At 39.2% G+C, this 18,734-nt stretch overlaps 1 protein-coding gene across 1 annotated transcript; it reads left to right on the top strand.

Annotated features, from left to right (window-relative positions):
- LOC134508330 (RNA exonuclease 1 homolog) lies at positions 1-18,523 on the top strand. The gene is made up of 16 exons (XM_063319783.1): positions 1-189; positions 2,782-3,773; positions 4,290-4,376; positions 4,925-5,129; positions 5,957-6,099; positions 6,905-7,039; positions 8,367-8,463; positions 8,714-8,770; positions 9,245-9,391; positions 9,738-9,851; positions 10,824-10,897; positions 11,168-11,278; positions 11,583-11,698; positions 12,583-12,721; positions 13,984-14,104; positions 18,400-18,523. Exons 1-16 carry the CDS (start codon positions 42-44, stop codon positions 18,489-18,491), a joined length of 2,778 nt encoding a protein of 925 aa, XP_063175853.1. The 5' UTR covers positions 1-41; the 3' UTR covers positions 18,492-18,523.
- Positions 18,524-18,734: the final 211 nt, after the last annotated feature.

Below are 18,734 nucleotides of genomic sequence, written 5' to 3'. Positions count from 1 at the left end.
TAGCGGCGGCAGCCGCAGTACGAGTTGCGTGGGGGCAACACATGGCAACGATGCGCCCCGCCATGTGCTTCGTGCCTTCCTTCTGCTCCTTCGACGGTGCGGCGGGTGGCAGCCGCCAGCGGCCTCGCTACCAGCAAAGGGCGTTGCGCCGCGGGGAGCGGCCCTCAGCTGCCGCCGGTCCTTCGCAGGGTGAGGCTGGTGGCCTGTCCTCTTCGGGGCGCTGGGGGTGGGGGGCGGCAGCGAGGCGCTGCCGTGCTGAGGGAGCAGGGCTCCGGCGGTTCCGGGGGCTCGGGGTGTGGCTGCCCAGCGGCAGGGCTGTCGTTGGAGGCGGCAGGTGCTGCAGGGCGCCGAGGGGCGGGCAGGGCTTCGTGCCTGCCGTTTGGGAACGGGAGTTTAAATAAAGAGCCGCAGTGCCGTGCCTGAGAGACGGAGAGTGAAATGGCACCGTAGAGGAGGTCTGTATGGTCTTGCTCTGCCTCTGTTAGCAGGAGGAAAAAAGTAATTAATTCAACACCCCCACCGTGGCAAACGGCAGCCACAATTCTCGGATTAGCGTATAAACTGGTGTTTGTGATAGTATAATAAAAGCTGGAGGCTTCCCACTTTCTTGGTAGGATATCATCTTCCCTTCGTGGTGCGTGACCTTGTGATGAAGAGCAGAAGTAACATTAATTGCTTTCAGTCTTTGGGAAACACTTGCTGTCCTTCTTTCTGTGCAGCAGGAGCTTTCATTTCCACAATAAGGACCTGGGTTTTCACAGTTGCCTGTAAAACGTTGTTCCTTTCTTGAAGATTTCTGTGCTTGAGCATAAAGAACTGCAGCCTGGAAGAAGTACTGGGGTGATCTGATGGTTGCTAAGATCTTCGGCAGTCGGGGGAAAAAAACCCCGAACCAGCACGGAGTCATTCCCTTCCTGACTTCCACTTGCTGGTAGCTAGCTGTGCAGCATGGTGTGACTTGGTGAAGGCTGAGTCCATAGGTATTTCCTTTTCAGCGACCAACATCTGCTATTAAATGTCTTCTGCAGCTTCTAGCAAGCTTGAAGCTTGTGCACTGAAGGTTTGCTCAGGCTTTAGTTGGTCAAAAAATAATCCTATAGCATGGATTACTACATAGTCAAAATGGTATCTCACCTGTATGAAAGGTTGGTAAATGTTACCTCTCTCAGATTATTTGTATTTCTGATAAGAACAGTTACCAGCTCGTGGTTGCTCAGAATACTTATTTGAGGTAGAGAAGTGTGTACTGGTTTTGTCTGGGATGGAGTAAGTTTTTTCTTTGTAGCTCTGTATGGTGCTATGTTTTGGGTTTGTGAACCAGAACAATGTTAATAACACACCCATGTTTTAGTTACTGATGAAGACTGTTTGAACAGCCTCAAGGTCTTCTCTGTTTCTCATGCTGCCCTGTCAGTGAGTTGGCTGGGGGTGGGCAAGAAGTTGGGAAGGGACACAGCTGGGACAACTGACCCCAGCTGACCAAAAGAGTACCCCAAACCATACAGTGTTATGCTTGGCTATAAAAGCTGAGGAAAGAAGGAAGAAGGGGGGACATTTGAAGTAATAGTTGGGCATGATGAAGCCCTGCTTTCCTGGAAGTGGCTCTGCCTGATGATGGGAAGTAGTACATTAATTCCTTATTTTGCTTTGCTTGTGTGCACAGCTTTGCTTTACCTATTAAACTGTCTTTATCTCAACCCACAAATTTTCTCACTTTTACCGTTCTGATTCTCTGACCCATCCCACTAGGGAAGCAAGAGGGAGACTGCCTGGGCCTCAGCTGACAGGCAGGGTTAACCCACAACAACAGAGTAGTGAGACTTTGGGGTACCACCCTGTTTTAGCGTGGTGTTATTGTGTTAATGCCAAAATTACTTATTTTTGACTAACCTGGAAGGGATCCCATTCACTAACAAAATGTAACTTTCTAGTAATTCCCTGAAATGTTTCATAATTACTGATACAATTGCTGTTGAAATCAAATGGTGACACATGTTTTTAAATGACAATGTAAATAGCATTGTTGTTAAGATACATGATTGATGCTAACATATGTCCTGAATGACAGGGTCTGTATGCAATTAATAAAATTTTGGGAGGATAACGAGCACTACGTTTTGTGATTTGCCAGAGTATCGGTGTGAGGATGGAGATAGTGCCTTGAAAATGAGTCAGGTTGAGTTTTGGTAGGCAGTCTACAGCCTATAAAAGCTAAAAAGATAACAGTTAGTCACTTAAATCTGCAGTTGGAAAATTTGGCTTTCAAGGCTGCTTAAAGCTTATGCACAACTATAAATATGCCTGGCTTGAAATGGTACTGAGTAGTTAGGAAAATGAGTCTTGTAGTCTTGTGCATAATTAATGCAATAGATTATTTCTTTTACCTCAGCTGAAATCTGTAGATTGCGGTTTAGGATGACTTAATTCAAGGTTGTAGCTATCTTTCCTCTAAGAGAAGCAGATGACTTACAAAAACCTAAAAGGATTAAAATAGCAGTACATTCAGTAAAGAATGAAGTCAAGGAACAGAAGGGACTCTCACAGTACAGTCTTCCCAGTTAAATGATTATAAACACTTTAACCCTTGAAAATTATCTTAAAGTAAGATACTTTCTCCTAAGGAAACCATTGCAGTGCGTTTTTAGTGCATGGTTTCAGTTTCTGGCTATACAAATAATGTCTGTTGTTTTTTTAATTAGATTCAACATTAGATCAACATTGTTGAATATAGTTGCCCAGCAACTGTTCTTGAATATAATTTTCTACAAAATGATTTTGCAGGTGTCTCTATCTCTTCTGTAACAAATGAGGATGAAAATGCTAAGCAGCAGTCTAAGCCAGCAGAAGTATTTCCTTGTGGAAATCAGGATGGTAATTCAAAGATGTCTCCATTTAGAAGTAGACATGTAACCACGAAGAGGTCAAGAAGCTCTTCCCAAGAGATAATTGTCATAAAACTTCAAGAATCTGATGATGAATGTGATCTTGTCATTGATGTGCCACCACAAACTGTTAATAAAAAGCCAAGAATAAGTAGGAAGTGTGTAAGTGGGAACAGGGACAAAAAAATGGCTGCTGAAATATGTGCAGAAACATTACATGATAGTGCTATAGAAGAAATGCTTGGGTGTACAGAAGAAAAATCAGAGAAAATTATCACTTTGCAGAGGAATGGCAAAGTTTTAAATAAATCTATAAAACTGGGCAATGTTTTTCCAAAAGCAAACGAGATTTATTTGCCTGATGTAAACACTGATACACGGAAGGTTTTGGAGGAAAGAGATGCCCTTGCTTATACTAAGGAGAAACATTTATCTTCAGCTCCTTCTATTGAGGCAGTCATGCAGAAGGGAATTCTGAAGGAAGGGAATGCAGAAACCAATATATTCGCCAAAGCATTTGTTCAGGAACACAGTAGTAATGAAGACTGTCTGAGCAGACGAAGAGTAACACAGTCTGTCTTGTGTACTGGTTACCTGTCAAAAGATGAAACTACAATTGAAAGACCTTATGAGGAAATAATAAATACAGAGGAAAGTCAGAGTGTAGAAGAAAATGGGAGTAATAGTACCCCAGAAGATACATACCCATATCCAACTTATTACTTAAACAAGGAAGACAGTGAAAAAACTCTGCTGAGTTCATCTGCTGAGGAAGCGGAACCCAGTGGTAAGGACACAGATCTTTCTGAATCAGATGATCCTTTAGAGGAGTGTCGGAGAATTTTTGAGGAGTTTGAAAGAGAAGCACGAAAGAAGGACAGTGATAAGCAGGTATTTTGTTTCCTTTTCAGTGCTTGTTTTTTTTTTTTCTGAGGATATGAGGGCAGGATGTGATAAGTAAGTAAAGATTAAACATTTGAGCCTTCAACGCTAGTAGACAAAGTCATAAGTAACACTTATGACTCTGTAGTCTAGTTTGACAATGGGTGATCTGGATATTTTGTGAAGTAGAAAATTGCTCTGAATAGCTCCTTGCCTTGGGGTAGCCATTTCTAATTTTGCTGCAATAAGCAAAGTTTTAGAGGCAGTTGTGTATTCAGTAGTCTCCTGTTCTTCGTATAAACAAAGGTAGGAACTCTGAGTACCACTGCCTCAGCTTCAAAGTACTGTGACTTAACTGTTCTGAATGTAAAATAACTGTCTAGTACTGTTGTAATTGTAATTTTCTTGGTGAGTTTTTTAACTGAATATCCTGAAGAATTGGAGTGAGTAGTTCATGAGGATATTACTGAAGTCTAGAGCTTCATAACAGCGGGTCTAAAGAGTCAATATTCTTGTTTTTCATAGGACCATGGAGGAAACATAGATCTCAGCTTATTAGAAACCAAAGCTCCTGGTCAAAAGAGAAGAATTGCACACATGGCAAAATTGGATGTGAGTTAGAATCTGGTAATAAACTGAAGGTCAACATAGCTTTACTTAGCATCTGTAGACTCATGTTGAACTTCAGGTTGGCTGAGTCTTGTAATCTAATTGAGAATTACTTTGAAATGAATTAGAACAACTGTTTCATCAACTCTTCTGCTGTAGCAAATATCGTAGTACCGAGTTGGTTCCTGATGCAGGTGGAATAAGCTGCTGCTCAGAGCAGCTGAGGCTAATGAGTATTGAAAAATTAGATTAAAGTTGAGGTTTGTACCATGAGATTACAGATACAGCACTTGGAAACTCAAAGTAGCTGTTGCTTTCACTGCTTTTATAGTGCTTTATGTGGCAATGTTAACAGCAGGCATAATTCTAAGCCCCCTCTGCCACCCCTGAGCTCTTTCAGCTTGGTATTTTCCTTCTAGGGACAGTGTGCTGAGCTATGAATCTGATAACAAAATTCAGTTTTAAGAAGCAATGTGTTAACTTTAACACTATCTTGCTGTAATTTGGAACTGCTTGAATATTAACTCTGTCTTCGTATATGTGCGTATCAGGTACATAACAAAAATGAAATGGAGCCTTTTAAAGCATCTCTGTGGCAGCAGGGTCATGATGCAGAAATTCAGCAGGCACACTGGGCAGCAATGAAGTTTCCAGCTACAGTTAAAAGTGGACAAGCTTTTATTGCTACTGCTTCTCAACAGCAGAAGACTATGTCTGGATTGTCAGCTATTCCATTTCAAAGCATTGGACCAATAGGTATGACAGCTTGATCCGTAGGTTTCCCAGAATCACAGAACCGTAAGGGTCGGAAGGGACCTTCAGAGATCACCTAGTCCAACCGCCCTGCCAAAGCAGGTTCACCTAGAGCAGGCTGGCCAGGAATGCATACAGGTGGGTTTTGAATATCTGCAGAGAAGGAGACTCCACAACCTCTCTGGGCAGCCTGTTCCAGTTCCTCATATTGAGATGGAATTTCCTGTGTTCCACCTTGTGCCTGTTGCCCGTTGTCCTGTCACCACTGAGAAGAGTCTGGCCTCATCCTCTTGACACCTGCCCTTTAGATATTCTGACAAACCAAACCTACTTTTGCTTTGGTTAGGCATTGCTTGAATGTGTTCCTGTTGTGGTGAATGTTAGTTGTGAGTTGAATGATGGTAAGCATTAGCATGTGCAGATAGATGCCCTGTCAAACTACAAGGTTATATCTGAAGTCTTGGTAGTGATAGTACTTTGTGCTATGTTCTTTAAACATATATGGTTTTGACAAAAAACCTGAAAAGCATTTGCTTCGTTGAAAGTCTCTTGATACACAAGTTGAAAGAAAAAAAGAAATTTGGTGAGTTTCATTTTAGCACTGATATCAGCTTTTAGGTTTCTAATCTGAAGCATTCAGACCTTCTGAAGCAATTTGTTAAATCTTGTGATTTGAAAATCTTAAAAAAAAATAAATAAATAAAATCATTTACTCTTACCCTGCTTTAACAAAGGAGCACTGAAATACTTTTGTTCCAGATTAACGTAATTTAAATAATAAAACTTACCATTAGTGTTTAGATTCAGTCTCTATCTTCTGTGTATTTCAGCCTCTGTAAATTTGCTTGAAGCTCAGCCCATTGAGACCAGGAGTGGTCAACTGCATGTACTACTAGAAGGAAACACTGCAACAGCAAAGCCCTGTAAACTGTCTGGTCGTTCATTCAAAAAGACTGCTCGTGTGCCATGCAAGGTACTGTAAAGTTACTGCTGCAGAACTTGGATATGTGAATGGGAACAGAAGTGGAAAAACTACAATTAATTTCAACTATTTTTTTTATAATGTAGATCCAGTAATGTGATACACCAGTATAGCTTTTTTTTAAAAAAACTACTTTTTGTCCTGTTTGCTGTAGTCAAGTTGCTATGATTTTCATTTTCCTTGGTTGCACTAGCCAGCACTACACAAAAGTAAGCAATTAAATACATAAATTGTTAATCAAAGTGGTTGTGGTAGGAGAATTAAGTTAGCTTTCAGGCAAGTCATGCTTTTGTGTTGGTTATAAGCATATTGTGGTATTCAAAAACTCTACATTGCATTGTCTAACAAAGGTTATGGGTTCCTAACACTAAACTCATTTTTATCTGTCCAGTTGATTCAGTTTTCAGTTTATGCTGTGAGTGAAGTACTGCCTGAAATAAAGGCCAGAAGGAGAGTGTGACTTAAATCATGAAATCATGACTGAACTGCCAGTGATTGCTGAAGGACTGAACTTTGAGAAAAAATAAGTTAAAGTTATGTGAGGTATTAAAAATAGTTTTTGAGCGGAAGACTACTTTGTTTAGTTCAAGTAGGGAAAAACCTCTATAGCTACTATTTCTGATGGTTGTTCCTGACTCCCTGTCACATGCAACTCCAGTTTTCTGAATAGCTATTAAGCAAAGTTTGATTTTAGTTTTTGTTTGACTTTTTTTTTCCTCTGAGGATGGGCAAAAGAATGTCCGGACTGGGGCTATTTGTTATATATTGACCACATTTGTATGTTGTTTTTTTTAAGGTTTTTACTCAGAAAAAGCCTTGTGTTCCAGAATCAGGATCCAAAGTACCACTTGGGACAAGACAGCAATATGTCAGTTGTTTTTTTGCAGAATGCCTCAAAACTTGTAGCACAGTGAATGAAGCTATTCACAAGGTTTGTAAAGTTTTGTAGCTCTTCACAATTCCTTTTCTGAATTAAGTCAATAGGTCTTATCTTGCACAATGTTTTACTGTTGTTTTTTTTTAAGGCAAATATTTCAGACTTTGAGTAAGTGGAAGTTAAAATGTACTCCATCTTATACTTGCCAGTGTTATCAATCCATTTCCATTTTCTCCAAGTAAAAACATTTGTCTTTTTGGAAGGTAATCAGGAGTGCTAAAGACATGCTATTTTAGTATTAAAAAGGAGAAGTCTTTCTTTTGCAAATGCAAAATAAAAATCATCTTGTGAATACTGGAGGCTTCCTGGAATGTAGTCGTGACTGAGATGTATTCAGGACAGGAGGAAAACACGTTTGAAGAACAATTGTAAATCTCTCAATCATTTTGAGCCTTTGCTCTTGTATTTACTGCTTACACTACACCGAGTGCTACTCAAGCTTATAGCCAGCAGATACGGTGTGACAGGCACAAATATCCAGAGCTTAACCTTTAGATGATCTAAATTTCTTGCATGCTGGAAATCAAAAGACTTTTTGGAGGTGTCCTGACAAGACTCTGTGTGTGTATTTAATTATATGTTGAAAAAAACTTGTACACCATCAGATGTTACTCCTCTGCCATTTCCAGTGTGTTCTCTGTATTATGCAGCATATGTTGGTATGCCTGACTCTTCATTCTCATTAAGTAATGTTTCTTTTATCTTCAATTTAACTTTCCCCTGTATTATTTCTCAGCTTCATCAGTTCTCCACTTCTTCTTTCCTTGTCATTGTTAGAAGGCACTGTTTATGCCTGAAATGAGCTTCTCTTTTGTTGACGAAATAGATAGTGTAAACAGTGAAATAAAACCAGGGAAGAAGTATTTTTTGTCCCTCAGATGATTAATGAACATACTCCTTATTTTGAGTGTGCTTCTTTATAGTTAAAAGGTGCTGGACCTTCCTCTCACTTCTATTTCTTACGACATGGAAAGAAAGTTAAGCAGATATTTCTTGTCCTAAAAAAAAGCAATAATGCGTCCTTTCGAAGCAGGATCAGAAAAAGCTGCCTGTAGCCACAGGAATGGTTACACTAAGAGTATTCAAATTCCCACAAGGATTAGTTTTAAATTCTGAGTTGATGCATTGGTTTCCCCCACAGGTCTCTACTTCATAACTACTGAATCTGTCTACTGTTTTAGTGTCTCCTGTTGTGCTTCAGATTTAGGACACTAGTGTACCTACCTCTGGGTTCAGAATCTCAGATTCTAAATGGCAGTGCTTTTTGTAGAATGTAAAGGACTCTGCTAACACTCAATCTCTTTTCTTTTTTTAAATATAGGCCCTGGTAGAAGAGCAATCTGTTTATGATCGTTGTGGCAGTAAAAAAATGTACCTACATTTTGCTGTGAAGACTCTCAAAAATCTGAGAGATCATGGTATTTTTGCTTTCAATGAAGATTTTTTTTCTAAGTGAGTTGTAAGCGTAGAAATTAGAACAGCAGAGAAATGTCTCAAAAGGATTACTTAGTTTAACTTTACTAAAGGTATTTCTGTGTATCTAAATCCTCTGTAGAAATATGTCACTGAAATAAATTGGTGTTTTTATTGATAAATATTTGCTTAGGATATTAACAGGAAATCTAAAATTAATAAGAATTGCTAAAAATATTTTTTTCCTGCATTCAGGGCAACTTAGTAACAGCATATTATCCATTGGCGCTGAATCCATAAAGTCAGAGAAAGGTAAAGAAAGTGGAAGATATTGGTTCTTTACTTTAGCCTATAGATGGGCTTATTTCAGCATTAAAATATTGCTCTGCTTTTGGTCAAGCTTTATTTGTTAGCCACTGCAAGGGTTTCCAGCACAATTCCCTATTCGTATCTGAAGGCTCATTTTTAGGGAAAAAATGTTGAACTTTTGTTTGAAAGAAGCACGTTCTTTAGTGTTGCATGCCTAGCCTTTCTGGGATAGCTAGTGAATTAACTTCCCTATTGTTTAGTATCTTTGTTTTGAATAGTACTTCATCTCTAACCTCTAATTGCTCTGAGGTACAAGCATATAGTTGTTGCATGTAAACTATGATGCATGTCTTGTAATTTCAGTCTTGTTTTAATTTGGAAGTACTGGGATATTTAAGTGCTACTTACATTTGTTCTAATATTGCTTAAGCTTTGTGTTTGTTTACTTTTAGTGTTTGTGGGTTGCTTTTTTTTTAGCATTTACAGATGGGGCTCTATATGAACTTCTACAAGATTATCTTCTGACTGAGGAGCAATTGAATGAAAATAACTTCCCTCGGCCAAATCCTGAAAAAAAGGGTAGTGCTATACTTCCTCGGGTTGTAAAAACTGCTGGATATGATGGTAAGTGCATACTAGACTTGCGGACTTGCAAAAAAAATTAATTTCAGTCAGTGGTTCACAGAACAGTAAAATAAACAGGTATAAGATTATACATTACAGCAGTGTTCTGTATTTAGTGCCTGGACTACAAGTGAATTCACAAGCTTTCATAACTAAACCACAAATCTTCATAGGTCTCTTAATTTTTGTTTCAACATAGTAATTTAAGAAGTTGCTGGTAAACTTGAATTTCATATTGTGCTATAGAGGAATGTGTTTGGTTTCTTTTATACACGGCTAATCTTGGGAGGCTGCTTATGTATTCATACTCAGCTCTTGTAGAGTATCTGTTATCTTTTTTTTTTAGCTTTCAAAAGAGCGTGCTGTAGGTGTGGCAAAGTATATGCCATTACTTCTTCAGGACAACATAGACGTAAAGAAGAATGCAACTATCATTCTGGTAGAGTGTTGGAACAAAGAGGTAGGTATCCTTGGCATTGTGGAAGCTGTTAAAAGTTACAACATCCCATGTCAAAACTGAACAAGATCAGAGTGTGAAACTCTTTTGCACAAGGTTCAGCTGAGAGAGATTCTGCTGTACCTTTGGAAATGTGGCTAGTTAGTAAAGCCTGTTTTCTCCAAATACGTCACAATTTTAGGAAAGCTGATGTTAGTAAAACCGTTTGGGGAGAAGATAGAAAAATGTTCATTGTGTGGTCTTGCACTGACTTGTAAGTGAACCTTGTCATCTCTTCTGGGACATACCTAAATACTCAGTGTAGGAATGTGTCTGAGAGAAAATGGTCACGTGAGCCAGCCTCCCTACTATGAGAGATTAGATTAAGAGCAAAACAGGTGGTAGAAGATGGAATTAGTACATGGGAAAAATGGGAACTGAGAAGGTAGAAAACATGTTGTGCTAATGACTAAGTAATTTACTATGTGAATTCTTGTAACCAATCTGATCTGTGAATGAACTGCATGGACAGTGCGTGAACAGAGACTGTAAGCCAATCATATAGCTGCCGCTAGCGCGTGCTCTTATTGCCTATCTATATCTACTCTGTGTAAACTGGAATAAAGGGAGAACGATCATACTCGTATTGAGATTCCATCGTTACTCCGGGTCCATCTCCCACTCTGACATCCTCCGACAACTCAGAAACTATATTTAATATTTCTCTCGGGAAGAACCTTCTAGACCATACAATTTTCTCTCTCCCATTCAGTGTTATTTCTTTTTTTGATGAAAAGATTGTGTCAAGAGGGAATGATATACAGTTTGCCATCCTGGCATAGGTGGGACCTGTAGGTGGGACTTGCTTCTTTCCATAGTGCAGTCTCAGGAGAAAATGGAAAAGAAATTTTAGAGGAGGAGTGAGGGTGCTGATTCGTTTTTGCAATTGCTAGTTGCTGCAAAAACTGCTCAATTTTCTACTTTTCTTTTTGGCAGTTCCTGGTGGCATGGAAAAATGCTATAGCTGTTGTGAGGGAATAGTTGGGTCTGCTGGATGTCAGACTGCAAAGGTAGGAATAATGTTTTCAGAAGGTTTATGTAATGTGGTATCTCAGTTTGCTTTCTGTGTCCTTTTGACTTACAGGTGGGTCAGAGCTTTCTGTAAACAGTTTGGTATAAGCCTTTTAGGTTTACTTACTAGCATTTAGTAAATTATGTGGCAAATATTGACAAGAAGTATTATATATGCTGCTGAGTCTGTTAGAGAAACGAATTGCCTGGCAATTCAGGTAAGACATATCTAGCAAACTTGCACTTAAACACTAATATAAACTTTGCAGCTTCATGTTCATGATGGAAGAAGCAACAAATTGGAAGGCTTCATGAAGACATTAACTAAATCACCGCCTTTAGATGGAAACTATGGTGTATATGCTGTGGACTGCGAGATGGTATGAGCAACATGAAAAGTTTTGTTCAATTAATAGAAGACTAATTAGCTGTTTGTGAAGCCATTTCCTATCTGTAGTAGTTTGGAACTCATGTCTTTGAGATCTGCAGAACTCTGACTAGTAACTCTACATGACTAGACCTTCAGTCTGACTAGTCACTCTACGTGGCTAGACCATTACTGTGTAGTATGCAGTAAGTAAAATAGTTTGAGTTGGTAGCTAGTTCTGCTTTCTGTACAACTTACATAATGTAAGGAAACATCATTGCTGTGTAAATGTTCTTTGAATTTACTTTTTTCTTCAGTGTTACACAACCCACGGCTTGGAAGTAACTAGAGTGGCAGTGGTTGATGCTAAGCTACAGGTTGTCTATGATACGTTTGTTAAACCAGATGGTAAAGTTGTAGACTACGATATAAGGTATGCTAATTAGTCTATAGTATTTCAGGATTAGACAATAAATTGGCAGATAAGTGTATAAGAAGAAACATGCCTCTCAAATGTCTGTTTCTAGTAACACAAAGACTTTCAATCAGGAATGAGGCTTTTGTTCTTAAAGGCTCGATTAAGAAGGATTTTTCCCTTTGCCAAACTAAATTTATTTTTTTCCACATTTGAAAACTTCTTCTCCCCTTCTTGCAAAAAAAAAAAAAAAAAAAAGAAAAATTAAGCTAAACCTCCCAGAACTTGGGAAATTCCCTAAGGGGATAGAAGCAAACGCAAATTTCATCTATAAATGTTGTCCCACAGAAAAGCAGTATAGTCATAAGCCATGTGTTGAGGCCATCAGACAGTACAGATTCACTAGATGGAGCTGTATTTAGTGCAGATCACTTGTGTTCGGTCTTCCTATTGTGTTTTATCTTTGAGACCTGGAAGACATGTTTTCAATTTCTGTTATTTCTTTGAAGTCCTGCAACTGCTCTGAGAAGAAATACAGGTTTTGAGCCTCACTGTAAAAAAAAAAAAGTTGGAGGAGAACGAACATAATGTGTTCCTACTGATTCAACAGCAATATTCACTTACTCAGAGCCCTGTATTTGGTCCATGCTCAAAAAACAGGCTCAGTTCCTTGTAGTGGTAGAGCTAAGTTAATATCACCTAGCTTAGTTTATCTTACACTACCAAGGTGAAAAGGGAGAAAGTGGCGGGGGGAAAAAAAGCCTTATATTGACTTCAGCATTGTGTGACTTCAAAGCTGCCTAGTGTTAACTTGAGATGCTGGGGGACTGACCACTGTGAACTTAGTTCTTCTACGTATTTCTTAGTATCTGTTAATGAAGCTCTTCTAAATCTGTCTTTAGACTCTCTGCAGCAGCAGAGGATGATCTGAAGAATACCACGACATCTCTTCGGGATGTACAGGCAATACTGCTGAACTTGTTCAGTGCAGATACAATTTTAATTGGGCACAGCTTAGAAAATACCTTATTTGCTCTCAAGGTAAAATGACATTTTTGAAGCCATTTTTAAGAGGTCACTATTTGTCTTTACTGTGTTCTAAGTAATTTCAAAAAGGAAAAGGATGTTGTATTTCAGCAGATCAACATGTATGAAAAAAAGAATTAAATGTACTTGATTGTTAAATGATAGCTGTATTAAAGACAACACTACATTCAGAGAAAGAAGAGATGTATATAGAAACACAGCATGGTAAAGGCTCTGACACTTGGGCTTTCTACTTTGCTGTTTTGTGCTTCTACCTATGTAACTATACATCACCACTGAATAATATTGTCTTTATTTCTGGGTTCACAGAAACCTAGAATTGTATGTTTTCTGATCTTGCTGAACTTGTGCCAGTATGTGCATAAAAGGCAGTGACAATTCAAATAATGCTAAGGGATTGCTTTTAGAATCTCTGTAAACAATTATGCTGCCTGTCAGGTAATTACCTTAGGTATCAAAAATGCATGGATTATGCTATTAAATATGAAAGGCAGCAATATTCCATAAGAAACATAACCATCTGCTCAGGAAGGTTTGGGGGGATCTTGTCAATGTATATACCTGAGGGGAGGGTATGAAAGACACTGAGTGAGGCTCTGTTCAGTGGTGCTCAGTGACAAGGACCAGAGGCAATGGGCACAAAACTGAAACACAGGAGGTCCCCTGTGAACATCAGGAAACACTTTTTCACTGTGAGAGGGCCAAGCACTGTCACAGGTTGTCCAGAGAGGTTATGGTGTCTCTTACCTTGGAGAGCTCAAAAGCCAACTGGATGTGGCCACCGGCCCTGCTTGAGCAGGGGGTTTGGACAAGACGACTTCCAGAGGTCCCTTCCAACCTCAGCCATTCTGTAATTATTACTAATTAAGGAATTAGAATTTAGCCTTGATGGGCTTCCCTGCTGATGATATCTAAACGCCAAAGCAAATGAAACTTGCAGTATGGTATTGTCTATCTAAAACCAGAATTAATCATGTTCACTGATATATACAACTATTGTATAAGCCTCAATGTAGTGTACAGAAATCACTGTGAGGCACAATTTTTTCCAGAGTTCTTGCCCCACAGTTTGCCATTTTATAATGAATAGGGGAACACGGGACAAATGACATAGTATTTGGGGCTCAAGGATTAGTTTGGGCATATTATTGAGAAAAGAAATGGCTTACATACTAGGTGGGATTTCCTTAATAAATAAAGGAGATGCAAGATTAACTGTATGTGTAGTCATTACTGTTGCCTCTACTTTTTTCTAGCTAATTCATGGCAGAGTAGTGGACACAACAATATTGTTTCCTCATCGGCTAGGTTTGCCTCACAAAAGACCCCTTGCAAGTCTGATGGCTGACTACCTCAGGAGAATTCGTCAAGGTGATGGTAAGAGTGCAGGTTCTTATTAAGCAATTGGTGTATTGTGTCGTGAAATGGGAGACAGGAATAACACAGAAAACTGAAAAGGTAGTAATGCGCTTGCTTAAAGCTTTGTCTTAGATACCTTTACTTCAATAGTATAGTAAATACAGAGGATGTACCTCAAGTGTATGATGGTTGGTAGTGTGGTTTAACTCTGGACAGCAACTATACACCACACAGCCGCTCACTCGTTCACCCCAGTACGGATGACTTGTCAAAGCGTTCAGCACACAAAAGCATTCCAGTTTCTTTCCCACATAGGAGCATTGTTAAAATTCTGAAGGTAGTGTGATGAGGCTAACATATATTTCAAGGTTCACTTGCTTATCCAAGCTGATACAGGCGCTCTTCAGCTGGGGTTTTCAGTAGTAAAATTACAGTAAATTTCTCGGCTGGCTGTCAAAGACAAATCAATAAATCTGTTCTACAGTGTGCATCTAATACTAGTGCAGTATTGCATTTGAGAGTTATATTTTGTACTGACCATGTCATTCTAAATAATTGGGTTTAATCTGATTTTAGAACAAATTAAACTGAGTATCAAATAAACTGCCAGATTCATATTTGCTTTTATCAGTGAAGCCTTCTAGACAACAAATAATATTCTATTTTGCTAACATATCTTCATTGTCCAGGGAATATAAAAATGGTTGCACTGAGCAAAACTTGGTGGCTTTTGATACCCAGTGGCATAGCTGGATGTTGCATCTCAAAGCTTTCTAATATCCTCTGGCTTCCTTTGCTCTGACAGTCTGATGCATGGCACTGTGGTGAGGGTAAGGGGGATGTCAAAAGTTATTTCTACAGACTTCAAGATGACTATCTCAAATAGCGAAAACTCTGCCTTTAGCAGACTCTTCTGCCTGAATTTGGATTTTTGGATTCTTTGTTGATCACCACTGAGCTAAAATCCAAGCTTAACCTATAGAGCTAGGTAGTTGCCATTTCTAGAAAAAAATGAAAAAAAATTCTGACACATGACTTCCATTCCCTATGTTTATTTTGGTTTGTGCTGCTACTTTGTGCTAGTTTGTGTTATTTTTGTGCTAGGACAGAAGAAAGGTATTAAACATCAAGTCTGGATTTGCTTGTTTTGTAAATCTAGGGATTAGCAGTATGAAACACTCTTTGCTATCAGAAAGCAGTAGGACAGTGGTGACTTAACTTGCTCTGAATTTAACTAATTGACTGCCTTTTTTTTCTGACTGTCTCAAACTGGGGTTTGTCTAGGATTGCATTTATAAAGGGTCTCAACTCCAGGATTTTTGGTGTCCAAAGTAGAAGAGTTGCAGCTGCTGATATAGCTTGACTTACAGTATATCATATACTTGATTGACTGAAAAATTGCAGAATTTTTGAAAAATTGAAAAAGAAGGCCTAGAAGACTTGTTTAAATGACCGAGTCTTTTCAGACTACTTGAAAAACCTGTTTTGTACAGGTTGTGCTTTCTTGACCAGTTAAAAAATATTAACAGCTGAAGGGTGGAATGGCAAGAGAGAGCACTACTTCATGGATTGGAAAGCAGATGAGGATTGAAACTTTCTCTGACAAAAGACAGTAAGGGCAGAGGGGAAGTTCACAGGATCACATCCATTTTGTTATGCAAATGACAAAATAGTTTCTGTTTGATTATTGGCAACTGTTCTGTTTTATTTCTTATGGTACATTTAGAAGAGAAGAAACCTAGAATCTGCAAGTTTATTACCAGCTGTCTTCTGATTCTGTGACTCGGTGGTGTAAAACTGTTAGCTTCCACAGCTCTTTATATGTCCAATCTAAATAGAAATTGCAGGGATAGTTCTTATAAAATATGCTGGTAAAAGCATTCATGTAACACACTAATGCTGTTGCAGATGACTACCATGACTGTCTGAATTATTTGCTCACTGAGAGAGAATATATGTAAGTATAACCATTTCCACATTCAAGGAGATACTCCACTGCTTTAAGTCAGTAGATACCTGAACTGCAGCTACATGTCTGTAAATGTCTGAAGACCTTTGCTTCTGAGTCTAGGCTGCTACATATGAAAAATGATCTCAAATCACTGGTATTTAAGTTTTACAAGAACAAGCTAGAAGCTTGTACAGTTGCTATAGAGTCATCTTTTGTTGTGATGGCACTTAAGTCCTCTGCTTCTGTGGGAAATGGAACACCTGTAGTAATGCAGTGCTATATTGTTCCAGGCTCGGTATTGGGGCCAGTTCTCTTTAGTATTTTTATCAATGACCTGGAAAAAGGGGATTGAGTGCGTCCTCAGTAAGTTTGCAGACAACACCAAGTTAGGTGTTAACCTGCTTGAAGGTGGAAAGGGTTTGCAGAGGGATCTGGACAGGCTGGATTGATGGGCTGAGGCCAATGGTATGAGGTTCAGCAAGGACAAGGGCTGGGTCCTTCACTTGGGTCACAACAACCCCATGCAGCGTTACAAGCTTGAGGAAGAGGAAAAGGACCCGGGGTGTTGGTTAAGTCCTGTCTGAACATGAGCCAGCAGTGTGCCCCGGTGGCTAAGAAGGCCACCAGCATCCTGGTCTGTATCAGGAATAGCGTGGCCAGCAGGACTAGGGAAATGATCATCCCCCTGTACTCAGCACTGGTGAGGCCCCACCTTGAGTACTGTTTTGGGCCCTCACTACAAGAAAGACATTGAGGTGCTGGAGTGGGTCCAGAGAAGGGCAATGAAGCTGGTGAGGGGTCTGGAGAAGAAGTCTTATGCAGGGCAGCTGAGGGAGCTGGGATTGTTTAGCCTGGAGAAAAGGAAGCTGAGGGGAGACCTTATCGCTTTCTACAACTACTGGAAAGGAGGTTGTAGAGAGATGGGGGTCAGTCTCTTCTCCCAAGTAACAAGCAATAGGACAAGAGGAAATGGCCTCAAGTTATGCCAGGGGAGGTTTAGATTAGATATTAGGAAAAATTTCTTCACCAAAAGGGTTATCCTCCCTGAAGGTATTTAAAAGACGTGCAGACATAGTGCTTAGGGACATGGTTTAGTGGTGGTTTTTGTCAGTGTTAGGTTGATGGTTGGACTAGATGGTCTGAAAGGTCCCTTCCAACCTAGACAATTCCATGATTCTGTGATTCTATAGTGCAAAGAAGCAATACCTTTCTCTTTTTGAGCCACTAGCTCAGAAACAGAATGGGGAGGGGATTTTGCCACCCTCAAATGAAAATGCTGAACCATATGCTGTCAGATTTTTTCTTCCACAACTTTTTTTGGTTTCTGAATAACCAGCCCCTGTCCCAAACCTGTTTATCTCAGGTTTTCTCTACGTTTATTAAAGCTTCTATACTCAAAATGATATCTTTGTTCAACACAAATGATACAGGATTTAGTTTTCCCTTGATCAGCTCATATAGGATTTACAGAGGGACACATATTCCAATTAGTCAATGTGACAATTTTAACTGTGTCAAATATCTGTTTATGAAGATGATAGCTGAATATAGGTCTGTTCTCGCTCCACCTATCCTAAAGTTGCTTGGAGAGCCCCAATGTGGAGCTTCGGCTTTTAGTAAGAAGGGCTCAAAGCTTTCAGTAGTTAACTAATCATTATCCTAGCAGCCAGCGTTTACTTCTGTTGACTCAATGTTAGGAAGGGTATTCTGATGCCTACATTAAGTGCCAACTAATGAGAGAACTGTGCATTTCTTGTTCAGGTGACTACCACTGTTTTCCAGCCACAATGCATTAAAACCTTTCTGCTGTACTTCTTGTAGTTATGGGAACTGCATAAAACGTGTAGAATTGTAAGGGTTTTTTTAAGCTTTGATTAAACATGTAATAAAAATATATAACCATATATAATTTAAATCCTATAACTCCATTCTGTTTAGATTTTGTGAAGTAGATTGTCCTTAAGTTACCAACGTAGAAATTTACTATTGAGTTTACTTAAAAGTTGCAAAATCAACTTTGTCATCTGTTACTCTTTCAACTTCTCATTTGAAATTATGTGACTTGGGGAAGCTGGTTTTCCAAAGACAGTTATGTTGGATACTCCAGGTTACTAATCCATGCTCCGTTGGATGTTGCAGCTGGAGGATCAGGTGAGAAACTGGAGCCAGACAATACTGGACTGCTAGAAGCATGTGGTTATTAACCTTGACTCCTGGTAGTAAGAAGTTGCACTGTCTGAATACAAAGTATTGTCTTAATATTCTCAACAATTGTTCAGCTTAATAAACAAAGCTACCATTCTTTTAAAAAGAAACGCACAATCTAACACTCTTAACTTTTTTTTTTGTTGTTCTCCTCTAGCTAGTGGTCATAATTCCAGGGAAGATGCAATTGCTTGTATGGAACTAATCCTTTGGAAGGTCAAGAGCAAGAATAAAACAAGAAAATGGTGATTATTATGGCTTTGGAGGAACAAGATCTGGGGTGGAAAATCAACTTCGGTTTGGCTCACTGCTCTGTAATGCTTCAGTATCAATTATTTTTTTGATGTAAAAAAAAAAAAGAGGACAGTGGGAAAGTCTAATGGGAAAACTTGACACTAGGTACTTCTGAAGCTTAGGATGTACAGGAAGGAGAAATCACAAATGCCAAAATACAGGGAAGTAAGAGGCAGTGAGTAAATTCTTGTGTTGAAC

The sequence above is a fragment of the Chroicocephalus ridibundus genome, chromosome Z (assembly GCF_963924245.1).
Source record: "Chroicocephalus ridibundus chromosome Z, bChrRid1.1, whole genome shotgun sequence".
In the NCBI taxonomy this organism is placed as follows: domain Eukaryota; kingdom Metazoa; phylum Chordata; class Aves; order Charadriiformes; family Laridae; genus Chroicocephalus; species Chroicocephalus ridibundus.
Note: the sequence above shows the minus strand (reverse complement) of the source record. Positions and strands in the feature narration are given on the sequence as shown.

Coding starts and splice junctions, on each gene's coding strand:
- LOC134508330 (XM_063319783.1), top strand. CDS start 42: ATGGCAACGATGCGCCCCGCCATGTGCTTCGTGCCTTCCTTCTGCTCC. Junction 5,130..5,956: donor TCAAAGCATTGGACCAATAG/GTATGACAGCTT, acceptor TGTGTATTTCAG/CCTCTGTAAATTTGCTTGAA. Junction 14,105..18,399: donor GAGAATTCGTCAAGGTGATG/GTAAGAGTGCAG, acceptor GTTCTCCTCTAG/CTAGTGGTCATAATTCCAGG.